General features: G+C 42.1%; 1 protein-coding gene and 1 long non-coding RNA gene across 5 annotated transcripts in view; one reads left to right on the forward strand and one right to left on the reverse strand.

The window, feature by feature from the left end:
- The window catches only part of LOC126960794 (uncharacterized), a 114,934-nt gene that overhangs the window by 88,249 nt on the left and 14,560 nt on the right, over positions 1–12,125 (reverse strand). The gene's annotated exons all lie outside the window — the stretch shown is intronic.
- Positions 1–12,125, forward strand: part of PRKDC (protein kinase, DNA-activated, catalytic subunit) — a 189,509-nt gene that overhangs the window by 69,932 nt on the left and 107,452 nt on the right. For all 4 annotated transcript variants that reach the window (XM_050800346.1, XM_050800348.1, XM_050800347.1 and 1 more), the window contains exons 33-40: positions 194–402; positions 769–901; positions 1,709–1,867; positions 3,273–3,476; positions 7,229–7,414; positions 7,756–7,860; positions 9,790–9,957; positions 11,538–11,665. In XM_050800346.1, coding sequence (XP_050656303.1) covers positions 194–402; positions 769–901; positions 1,709–1,867; positions 3,273–3,476; positions 7,229–7,414; positions 7,756–7,860; positions 9,790–9,957; positions 11,538–11,665 — 1,292 coding nt within the window. The remainder of the gene's footprint in view (positions 1–193; positions 403–768; positions 902–1,708; positions 1,868–3,272; positions 3,477–7,228; positions 7,415–7,755; positions 7,861–9,789; positions 9,958–11,537; positions 11,666–12,125) is intronic.

Here is a 12,125-nt window from a genome sequence, read left to right on the forward strand (position 1 = left end):
AGACGCGTAAGGAGTTGCAGCAGAGACCGTCTAGCCCAGAAACCTCACGTGTTTACGCTGCCCCCGTTTTACAGAGAAACTCTGTCCACCTCTCCCTTAGTCAGGCAGAAGTTGCCAACCTCGTGGGCCCTACACTCTGGTGAAAATAGAAATGCTGGCTGATGAAGTGTTTTTGTCAAACCATCTGTTATAGCTCCTGAAGAAGGACTTGTGTAATACACACTTGATGAGAGTCCTGGTGCAGACGCTGTGTGAGCCTGCAAGCGTAGGTTTCAACATCGGAGACGTCCAGGTTATGGCTCATCTTCCTGATGTTTGTGTGAACCTGATGAAAGCGCTAAAGATGTCCCCATACAAAGATATCCTAGAGACTCATCTGAGAGAGAAAATAACAGCACAGAGGTGGGTACTTGGGTCAACAATCGGGGACGTGTTGTCCTGGAATTTCAAGCCCTAGTATGTTGCCGTGCTCCTGCAGCTGCTCCTGCTTCCTCAGCGAAGGCTCATATTAGTGGGATGTTTGCTGCCAGTGACCTCAGTAGTTGTTTAGAAATCACATATAACCAGTGCCTTCCCTGCACCAAACTTAAGCAAACTTCAGATGTGGTTAGCGCCGTGTTTGATCTCCATGCTAGCTTAGTGCATATGGATCCTGTTAGGTGTTGCCTCTGTTTGCTTTCACAACAGTGCAAACATTTTTTTCAGTGTATCTTAATAATTTAATGAGATCAGAGCTCACCTAATTTACTGTTTTTCTCGCATGGCCAGCATTGAGGAGCTTTGTGCCGTCAACTTGTATGGCCCTGACGCGCAAATGGACAGGAGCAGGCTGGCTGCTGTTGTGTCTGCCTGTAAACAGCTTCACAGAGCTGGGCTTCTGCATAGTATATTACCATCTCAGGTAACTATAACCTATTTGTTTTTACATTTATTTTAGCTTTAGTATGGTAATTAGTGTATTTATTTATATTCTTAAAAGTCCTTTATATATTGAGCATGCTGAAATGGGAATTATAGAAATACTTGCTCTAGACATGTAGATATTATCTATCTGTATATCTATTATATATCAATATAAATATGAAAGCAAATGTAAAAATTTATAAATATAAAATGAAAGTAAAATAAAGGACATTTGGATATTTCCAGGGCAGCTTTCTGAAAAACTTTAGGAACTGCTGTTGTACCTTTGTGGCAAGATAACACAAATGAAGAATCTAGCATAGAAAGCAAGGTTGAGCCAGATACAGTGGCTCATACCTGTAATCCCAGTACTTTGGGAGGCTCAGATAGGAGGATTGCTTGAGGCCAGAAGTTTGAGACCAGCCCAGGCAACATGGCAGGGATTCATCTCTACAAACAAAAAAAACACACACAAAAACATTGTCCAGGAGTGGGTGCCACGGACCCATAGTTCCAGCTACTCAGGAGGCTAAGGTGGGAGGATTGCTTGAGCCTGAAAGCTTGAGGCTGCAGTGGCACAATCGTGGCTTACAATTGTGCCACTGCACTCCAGCCTGGGCGACAGAGTGAGACTTTGTCTCAAAACAGCAAGAACAACAAAAGCAAAGTTGAATTAAAATTTTTCTGAATATAGGAAGGTAATTGTCAGTGCTATCTGAAGTGGGCTTTTTATTTAATGAGAGGAGTGAAGTTGTTTTCTTCTAAGAAATATCTTTTTGCTAAGCATTTCAATGTTGGCTTTTAGTCCACAGATCTGCATCATTCTATTGGCACAGAACTTCTTTCCCTGGTTTATAAAGGCATTGCCCCCGGAGATGAGAGACAGTGTTTGCCTTCTCTAGACCTCAGTTGTAAGCAACTGGCCAGCGGACTTCTGGAGTTAGCCTTTGCTTTCGGAGGACTGGTAGGAAAAACACGTCTTCATGCTGGACCCCCCTAATAATAGAAATACACATGTCACTTGCAGGTGTCTCTAGAAACTGTGGAATTGGGGTAGTAAGGTTTTAGCTGGACGAGTATTGTGTGATTTGCATGAGCCAGCTTTCTTTCTGAAAGATTAGTTTCTCAATAGTTAAAAAAAAAAAAAAAAAAAAGAATAGAACAACATTCTTTTTATATTAAGGTTTTGTCTATCCCACTTTGTTTCCAAAAGGAATTAGCTAGAGAACATTTTGTGACTATGAAGCTGAGCCGCGTTGACATGTGGCCTCTTCTCTCCTTGGTGGTCCTTCACATGGATGATTGGGAGGGCCTCTGAAGGATAATCCCAGAGGAACCAGAGTCTCCAAAAAAAATATTCTCATGGCTCTTTGAACCATGCAGGGCTGACTTTAAATAGTCCCTGCTGTAGCTGAAATCTGCAGCCAGCCCTTTGTTCACTCCATCTCAACTTCCTTTCTTCTGTAGCAGAAACCCCCCTTTCACCCCTTTGTCCAATTAAACAATTATATATTTAAATTGTCTAAAAATACTCACCCTTAATAGACTCTACCCTCAAAGCAACAATGGTGGGGTAGGCAGGTGGCTTGAGCCCAGGAGTTTGAGACCAGCCTGGGCAACGTAGTGAGACCCTGTTTCTACAACAAAAATTAAAAAAAATTAGCCAGATATGGTGACACATGCTTGTAGTCCCAGCTACTCAGGAGGCTGAGGTGGGAAGATCGCTTGAGCCCAGGAAGTCAAGGCTGTAGTGAGTCATGATCATGCCACTGCACTCTAGCCTGGGCAACAGAGTGACACCCTGTCTTTAAAAAACAGCAAGGCTGGGCAGGGTGGCTTATTGCCTGTAATCTTAGCACTTTGAGAGGCCAAGGCGGGTGAATTGCTTGAGATCAGGAGTTCGAGACCAGCCTGAACTACATGGTGAAATGCTGTCTCTACTAAAAATACAAAAATTAGCCAGGGGTGGTAGAAAGCCCTTGTAATCCAAGCTACTCGGGAGGCTGAGGCTGGAGAATCGCTTGAACCTAGGAGGTGGAGGTTTGCAGTGAGCCAAGATCGTGCCACTGCACTCCAGCCTGGGCAACAGAGCGAGACCCTGTCTCAAAAAATAAAAATAAAAAACAACTACAAGATTTTTGGACATTTGGAAGAAATATGGGTCAAGGAAGATTTCTTTCCCAAAATGAAACCTAGAAGATGGAGGCTAGTTGAAATATATACAATTTCAGCTTGAATCCAGACTTCACATATCAGGCTTTTTAGGCCTGTGTCATTTTCCAATTTCAAAGTTAATCAGTTGCCAAGGGTCTTTCTGTGCCATGCAAAGATGTGCCCCGGTTATGGTACCTCTCCTTTCTTTTTTCCAGTGTGAGCGCCTCGTGAGTCTTCTCCTGAACCCAGCAGTGCTGTCCACGCCATCCTTGGGCAGCTTACAGAGCAGCGTCATCCAGTTCTCCCATGGGGAGTATTTCTATAGCTTGTTCTCAGAAACGATCAACATGGAATTATTGAAAAATCTGGATCTTGCTGTATTGGAGCTCATGCAGTCATCAGTGGAAAATCCCAAAATGGTAACAAAATTTTCTTTTAAATAAACTTTTTTTTTTTGAGACAGAGTCTTGCACGGTTGCCCAGGCTGGAGTGCAGTGGCACGATCTCTTCTGACTGCAATGTCTGCATCCCAGATTGAAGCGATTCTCTTGCCTCAGCCTTCCGAGTAGCTGGGATTACAGGCATCTGCCACCACGTCTAGCTAATTTTTTGTATTTTTAGTAGAGACAGGATTTCACTATGTTGGCCAGGCTGGTCTTGAACTGACCTCGTGATCCGCCCGCTTTGGCCTCCTGAAGTGCTGGGATTACAGGCGTGAGCCACCGCGCCTGGTCAATATTTTCTTATATAATCCTCATAAAAGTATGACAAATATTCATTAAAGTATGACAAGACTTTTTCCTAGAAGGTTAAAAGCTCTTGCTTTTAACAAACTCAGAAAAACCCAAAACATACCCCTTATCAATAGTTAATGAATGTTAGGCCAGGCATGGTGGCTCATGCTTATAATCCCAGCACTTTGGGAGGTGGAGGTGGGTGGATCACCAGAGGTCAGGAATTCGAGCCCAGCATGGCAAACATGGCAAAATAAAAATACAAAAAATTAGCCAGGCATGGTGGTACGCGCCTGTAATCCCAGCTACTCAGGAGGCTGAGGCAGGAGAATTGCTTGAACCTGAGAGGCGGAGGTTGCAGTGAGTGGAGATCACGCCCACTGCACTCCAGCCTGGGTGATAGAGTGAGACTCTGTCTCAAAAAAATAAAAAATAGCTCATGAGTGTTATTGGATGTTGAAACATTGATTGTTTTTTCTATTCCCTCATGCTTTGCAAATTTCTAAGCCTAAATATTATAAGGCACAGCTATGCAGGATATTGATGTTTGCCAAGACGTGGCCTTGGAGCTTACAAACCCATCCTAGGGCCCAGAGCTGGCTTTGCATTCACACCAGCTGCAGGCTGGTCTCCGCCCCTGGTAGACCTCGCTGTTCTCAGAGCTCTCTTGTGGCCTCGATGCTGAGTTATCATTTCTGGCACATTCCTGCTGTGTCGCCCTTTCCCCCTCACATTGACTCTCTGGAGATCAGTATTTAATATGTAGTTGACTTTCGTTTGTTAAACCTCTGGAATTTTGAAATTTAGTTTGTTCTGTGGACAGAAACTGTTAACTGTTGGTATGACCATTTTAAGGGAGAGTACATGATTTCATAAGTTGAGCTTTTATTGCAAACAGTGCTTGTCTGTTGTAAGGGAATCTTTTGTGGTAGATTGCAGTAGGAATTTGTATTCTTTAAAATTAGAAATAAAATCGTAGTAGATGACACTCAGATTTAACATTCTGATTTTGTAAACTATGACCGCTGATGGAAATGATAGAAAAAACATACACCTTCACCTGTATTCCTGCCCTAAATTCCTCTAAAGTAACAGAATGAGATTTAACAGAAACACCACTACAGTCTCAAAGTACACAGAGAAAAGGAGAAAAGGATTTCCAAGAGTAACAAGAGTTGTAAATCTAAAGGACAAGTGTGGCAACATCGGAATTTGGAAGTGCTGAGCCCCAGCAGGGCAGGCATGAGAGCAGGGGTGAGCAGAGGCTAAGAGAGGATTAGGCAAAGGTCAGCTTTCCCGTGCAGGGCAGCCTCCTTTCCCTGCTGCTGGAGGTCTGATCCACTTAAAGAGAAGGCAGGAGGCAGTGACTCCCTGGAGAGGATAGAGACCTCCAGACTAGGGGGCTCTGGCATGGCTGAATATATGGATACCATCAGGAAAAGAGGGAAGTTAAGTGCAAACCTACCTAAATTCTAGACTTTGAGGCTGTCTGCCCTTTCCCTCCGAATACAGTTCAGCGTCTGCCCTTGGCAGGGCACCAGAATATCTTGACAAGCCCTAAGAGAAAATAAAGATGCAGACATCACAGCCAGCTGGGTCAGCAACAGTGATCCTCCCCACCAGTGAGCCCTGCATGCTGCACAGCACTTCTAGGCGGGTGATACCTGTGAGCCGGCAGCCCTGGGGCCCAGGCACCTGGGGAAAGGGACGCTAGAGGGCATAGCAGGACATGGGCAACTGTGGCAAGGCCCGTTCACTGAGATGGGAACGTAAGGTGGAGAAGTAAAACTGAAAGATGAGAAACAAAACTGTGAAATAAGAATTGCTTTGGAGAATGAACATCAGAGAACAAAAAAGGTCTCTTGGGAATTAAGCATAGGCATCAGAAATTAAAAATGAAAGAGTTTGGAAGGTAAACTTGAGTAACTCTCACAGAGAGTAGAGTGAAAAGACAAAACGGAAAACACGAGAGAAATGAGGAGGAGACTAGGCATTCATGCACGAGGTTGAGCAGCAGGGCCTTGGCTCCAGAAGGCAGGGGCCAGGAGAGGCGTTTGCTGAGGACACAGCTCCAGAGGAGCCCAGAAGCAAAGGCTTTGAGTTTCCAGGTGGAAGAGGGCCATGGAGTTTCCAGCATGGTGCACAGGAACAGCTCCACGTGGAACACATTTCTTGAGAATTCAGAACCCTGAGGTTTCAGTACAAGAAAAGATTCTTGGGTTTCCACTGGAGAAAAAGCAGTTATGTGTGAAAAGATCTAGAAATTGAATGACATATGTCTTCTCAGCAGCAGTGTGGGCACTGCAAGACTTGAACCAGATTTCTTCCACAATTCATGAGAGAAGTCTCCAGCCTAGAGTTCTGAATCCACCTGGATTATCCATTATGTGAGAGTGGAATGCAGATGTTTTAGACATGCCAGATCCCCAAGAGGTCCCTGTGCACTCTCATCACGTTGCTGCTGGGTGGAGAGTGATCACGCAGTAAGCCAAGACGGGAAGGTGCTGGATGCAGTATGTCAGCCCCGCACAGAGGCGTGGATGGCCCAGCACCAGCATTGCAGATCAGGAGCTGAGTTGCCACAGAGATGCGGCAGATAGACCTGATAGGCTTAGAGGTCTTGCAGCAATTTCATAACTTGGGAGAGTTTGATGACGAATTAATGACAGACGCATTGAAAACCGCAATGAAAGCAAACAAGATTAGCTTCAGGGAGTACAAAATGTGCAAAAAGGAAAAAGCATTGTTTCTACTTGGAACATCTGTGAAAAATGTTTGCATAGTCAGAATGACAGAATAGTGAATGTTAATCTGATCAAAATGAGCTTGTCACTCTGTTGCAGGAGTGGTGGTGAGACAGGAAATGTGGGTGTGCATGTATGATGGTAGTTGAACAGGAAGTGTGCATTTGCGCATGTGCATGTTCGCTTGTGTGTGCACACCTGTGTGTGCTAGTGTGTGCCTGTATGGTGGTAGGACCAGAAGTATGTGCTTGGGTGCATGTTTGCTTATGTGTGTACATCTGTGTGTGCTTGTGCATGCATGTACAGTGGTGGTGGGGCAGGAAGTGTGCATTTGTGCATATGTGCATATTTATGCGCTTGTGTGTGTACATCCGTGTGTGCGTGTGCATGCATGTACAGTGATGGTGGTGGTGACAGAAGAGAGCTGACTCCTGTTTCCTACACTGCCCAGACTAGGAAAGCCAGGACAAGCTGGATGAGCCTGATGACATAGCTAAGGCCACCCTGTACTTTCTGTGGAAAAACTATGGTTAAAGTGCACCTCAAATCAAACTCGAGGAGTTTTGAAGTAGATAAACATCTATTATAGAAATAGCTTATTTTCCAAGAATAGCTTTGAAATAAAGGTAAATTTTGTTTTCTGTCATTTTCAAAATTAAGAATTTTTCTTCACTCACAACGAAATTGTCTTAGGTGAGTACTGTTTTGAATGGCATGTTAGACCAGAGCTTCAGGGAGCGAGCAAGCCAGAAACACCAAGGACTGAAACTTGCGACTACAATTCTGCAACACTGGAAGAAGTGTGATTCCTGGTGGGCCAAAGATTCCCCTCTCGAAACTAAAATGGCAGTGCTGGCCTTACTGGCAAAAATTTTACAGGTATTTTGAGATTCCTTTAAAAAGCAGTCATGTTTGTTCTTCTAAACTCTATAACTTGTGTCTTTAAAATTTGATGGAGGTTGCTCCAAAAGCTCATTGCTTATATTTACCTTTTTAAATTTTTTCCATTGTTTATTAGACTTACTATTTCTTATGCTATATCTTTTTAATGTACCCTTGCATGTATTGTCTTAACAGATAGTATTACAATATTTTACAATACGATTGTGAAAATATTATTGAAGCCCATAATTAAATTTACAGTTCATTTCTGGAATTTAAACAAGGGAAATAAAGATGTAATATACAAATGCGTCCTGTTTTTCTTTTCCTTCCTTTAGATTGATTCATCTGTATCTTTTAATACAAGTCATGGTTCATTCCCTGAAGTCTTTACAACATATATTAGTCTACTTGCTGACACAAAACTGGATCTACATTTAAAGGTAAACAGTGAAATATTTATTTATTTTTGGATTACGTTCTCGTCTATTTTCATATTTTTTATTTTTGCATATTTGTGATGTTTTTTATTTTTTATTATGGGAAATTTCAAATATGTTCAAAAATAGGGAGACTAGCACAGTAATCCCCCTGTACTTATTAGCCAGTCTCGATAACCATCCTGTTTGGGCGTGTTTATTTCACCTGTGTAGTCAACCCACCTGTCAGCGGGCAAGGAAGGCCAAGCAGGCCGGGCGTGTTATCTGACCTGCACCTGCTTCAGTTCAGGATGTCTCTCCAAGACATGAGAACATTTCTTTCCTTCCTTCCTTCCTTCCTTCCTTCCTTCCTTCCTTCCTTCCTTCCTTCCTTCCTTCCTTCCTTCCTTCCTTCCTTCCTTCCTTCCTTCCTCCCTCCCTCCCTCCCTCCCTCCCTCCCTCCCTCCCTCCCTCCTTTCCCTCCCTCCCTCCCTCCTTCCTTCCATCCCTTTCTTTCTGTCTCTCTCTCTTTTCGTTTTCTTTTTCTTTTCTTCTTTTCTTTTCTGAGACAGTCTCGCTTTGTCGCCCAGGCTGAAGTGCAGTGGCGCAATCATGGCTCACTGCAACCTCTGCCTCTTGGGTTCAAGTGATTCTCGTGCCTCAGCCTCCCGAGTAGCTGGGATCTCAGGCGTGCATCACCAGGCCTGGCTAATTTTTGTATTTTTAGTATATTTCACCATAGTGGCCAGGCTGGTCTCAAACTCCTGACTTCAAGTGATCTGCCTGCCTCGGCCTCGCAAAGTGCTGGGATTACAGGTGTGAGCCACCACGCCCGGCCTAGAACATTTCTTTTAAAGTATAAGATTATCATATTTGGATGAATTAACATTTGTGTTTGCATACATATGATTTAATTTGGCTTTTTGTGCTATAATGACTTTATTACTCAGTCATTTTTCTATTAAAAATAATATAAAAATTTTTGGTGATTTTTAGGGTCAAGAATTAATAAATATTGTCATTTTAAGGTTACTAATTTTAAAGTCCTAGAACAATTAGATTTTAAACGCTATTGAAAAGTGACCTCAATTCAAGGGGACCTTTTTACTGGATAAAAAATTCTTTGGAATTTTCTGCTGTGTGATTAATCAAGTTTCCCATTTCTCCATAGACAGTCTTGGAATTTATCTGCCATGCAAGGGAGAATAGGAATCAACTCCTAGTTCTTGTTAAGCTCAGTATGAAGTTCTTATGTAGTTCAGCAATGTGTAGTTGTAAACCACTCCTTAGGTTATTCAAAATGTTCTTTTTACACAAAGCTTGTACAGTACATTTTTACTAGGGTCATTATTTGTAGAAGAGGAAGCACATATCGAATCAGCACCATGTCCCATTTATTTATGTGTCCATAGCTGGAGTCAACCGACTAGCCTGGGTAAGAGTCAAAGCTGAGGTATAGGTTGGGCACGGTGGCTCATGCCTGTAATCCCAGCATTTTGGGAGGCCAAGGCAGGCAAATCTCCTGAGATCAGGAGTTTGAGACTATCCTGGCCAACATGGCAAAACCCTGTCTCTATGAAAAATATGAAAAAAATTAGCTGGGTGTGGTGGCAGGCGCCTGTAATCCCTGCTACTCTGGAGGCTGAGGCAGGGAGAATCACTTGAACCTAGGAGGCGGAGGTTGCAGTAAGCCTAGATCGTGCCACTGCACTCTAGCCTGGGTGACAGAGTGAGACTACATCTCCAAAAAAAAAAAAAAAAAAAAAAAAAAAACGCTGAGGTACAGAATTGTATTGTTAGTTTTTAATATAATTTAGAAATTATGCTGAAGTGATTCATTGATTCTACATAGTGCTTTATTTGCAATGTCTTTAGAAAATAGTAATTTTATTTATTCTGTGGGATATATAAGCCATAACTCGTGCAGTTTCTTACGTCTGCCTTGTTCCACAGGGCCAAGCTGTCACTCTTCTTCCATTCTTCACCAGCCTCACCGGAGGCAGTCTGGAGGAACTTAGGCGTGTTCTGGAGCAGCTCATCGTTGCTCACTTCCCCATGCAGTCCAGAGAATTTCCCCCAGGAACTCCGCGGTTCAATAATTATGTGGACTGCATGAAAAAGGTTGGTTTCTAGTAGTATCAAGTACAATTAGAACACTGATTTTTTTTTTCTTATTACATATCTTGATGAAAAGAAGTGAGTAAAATACCCATAATCAGAGAAGTTGTAAACCACCCAATAGGTCATTCAGAATATTCTTTCTACACAAAGCTTGTACAGTACATTTTTACTAGGGTCATTATTTGTAGAAGAGGAAGCACATACCAAATCAGCACCATATCCCATTTATTTATGTGTGCATAGCCTGAGAATCCATTTAATTCACTTGGAAAGCAGTGACAGGCATATATGTGAATCCACGAGAATTTGTTTTTTTCTCCCATTTTTAAATTGTGAAATATTTTATGCATAAAATGGAATATATAAAGTATATTTAAGTTATGAATAGTAATACCAAAAGAAGCTAAGAAATAGAATATTACCAATAATTTCCAGTTTCTAAATTTTAATAGAATAGCAGTTATTTGAGAAGCATTTTGTGATTATCCCTAATACGATAGTTTGAGCATCCCTTATCTGAAATGCTTGGAACCAAAAGTGTTTCGGATTTTGGAATGTTTGTGTATACATGAGTTATCTTGGGGATGGGACCCAAGTCTGGACATAGACATGAAATGCATTGGTGTGTTTTGTTTTGTTTTGTTTTGTTTTGAGACAGGGTCTTGCTCTGTCACCTAGACTGGAGTGCAGTGGAAACTGCACACAATAATTTCAGAGATGAAAGAAGGTATTGTGTCCACAAGATAGGATAATGATCCTTGGAAATTAAATATGCAGAAGCAAAATTTAAAAAACATACCTGTTCTATTCTGAAGATAAAATTAAGATATCTCCTAGAAAGTAGAACAGAAACTGAGATGGAAAAGGGGAGAGTCAAGATGAGAACATCAGGGGAGTGGCCTGGGATATCCCCTCTGTAGCGAGGACGGTGTGGAAAAGATGCACATTACCAGAATCAGAGTGAGGGCAAGAGTCCCTGGCATGGTGAAGGAGGGGGGGCCTGTTGAAGGCTTGTCTCCATGTACTCTCAGAACCTGAGATAGAGAGAAGAGTAACATCTGCAAAACCTAAAAAGAATCGGGGCCGGGCACAGCGGCTCACACCTGTAATCTCAGCACTTTGGGAGGCCGAGGAGGGCAGATCACCAGGTCAGGAGATCGAGACCATCCTGGCTAACATGGTGAAACCCTGTCTCTACTAAAACTACAAAAAATTAGCCAGGCGTGGTGGCGGGCACCTGTAGTCCCAGCTACTCGGGAGACTGAGGCAGGATACTGGCGTGAACCCGGGAGGCAGAGCTTGCAGTGAGCCGAGATCGCGCCACTGCACTCCAACCTGGGCGATAGAGTGAGACTCTGTCTCAAAAAAAAAAAAACCCTAAAAGAATCTAGGCTCGGTATAGTGAACATTGATATATACCAGCCACTCACAATATCCATAAAAATGACAGAAATACTGGTATTTGTTAAGTCTGTGAAATTCTGGTATATTTTTCTATATGTTATATATTTTTATTACATAAGAAACTTTTTATATTTTTAGTAAAACTCAACAAAATTTTGATGATGTATTTTTTCTAGTTTCTAGATGCATTGGAATTATCTCAAAGCCCTATGTTGTTGGAATTGATGACAGAAGTTCTTTGTCGGGAACAGCAGCATGTCATGGAAGAATTATTTCAATCCAGTTTCAAGAGGATTGCCAGAAGGTAAGTCATTCTGGTCTGGGATCTCGGAAACCATACGCATTTCGGTTTTGTGGGAAATTATCTTCTGTGTTCCAAAAAAAGCTGAGTGACAATTACATTCTTGCTACTAAACTTTTATTTTTTTTGTCTTTAAAACAAGACTTTTATTATTATATTTTTCAAACATACACAAAGCTAGAAGAAGAGTATAAATAAGGCTCCAGTTTGAACAAAGTTCAGCATTTTCCAAGCTTCATTTGGCCTTTTATCATTTTTCTTTTTTGCTGCTGCTATTGTAATTTAAAGCAAATCTTGGACACCATGTCATTTCACCTCTAAATCCTTCTGTATATGTCTCTTAAAGCAGTTTTCTTGAATAGCCATAGTACCATTATCAGCTGAACAAAATTATCAGTAATTCGTAGTCAGATTTCCTCAGTAGTCTCAAACATGCTGACAGTGTCGGGTTATTTGAAATATG

The sequence above is a fragment of the Macaca thibetana genome, chromosome 8 (genome assembly GCF_024542745.1).
Source record: "Macaca thibetana thibetana isolate TM-01 chromosome 8, ASM2454274v1, whole genome shotgun sequence".
Lineage (NCBI taxonomy): Eukaryota > Metazoa > Chordata > Mammalia > Primates > Cercopithecidae > Macaca > Macaca thibetana.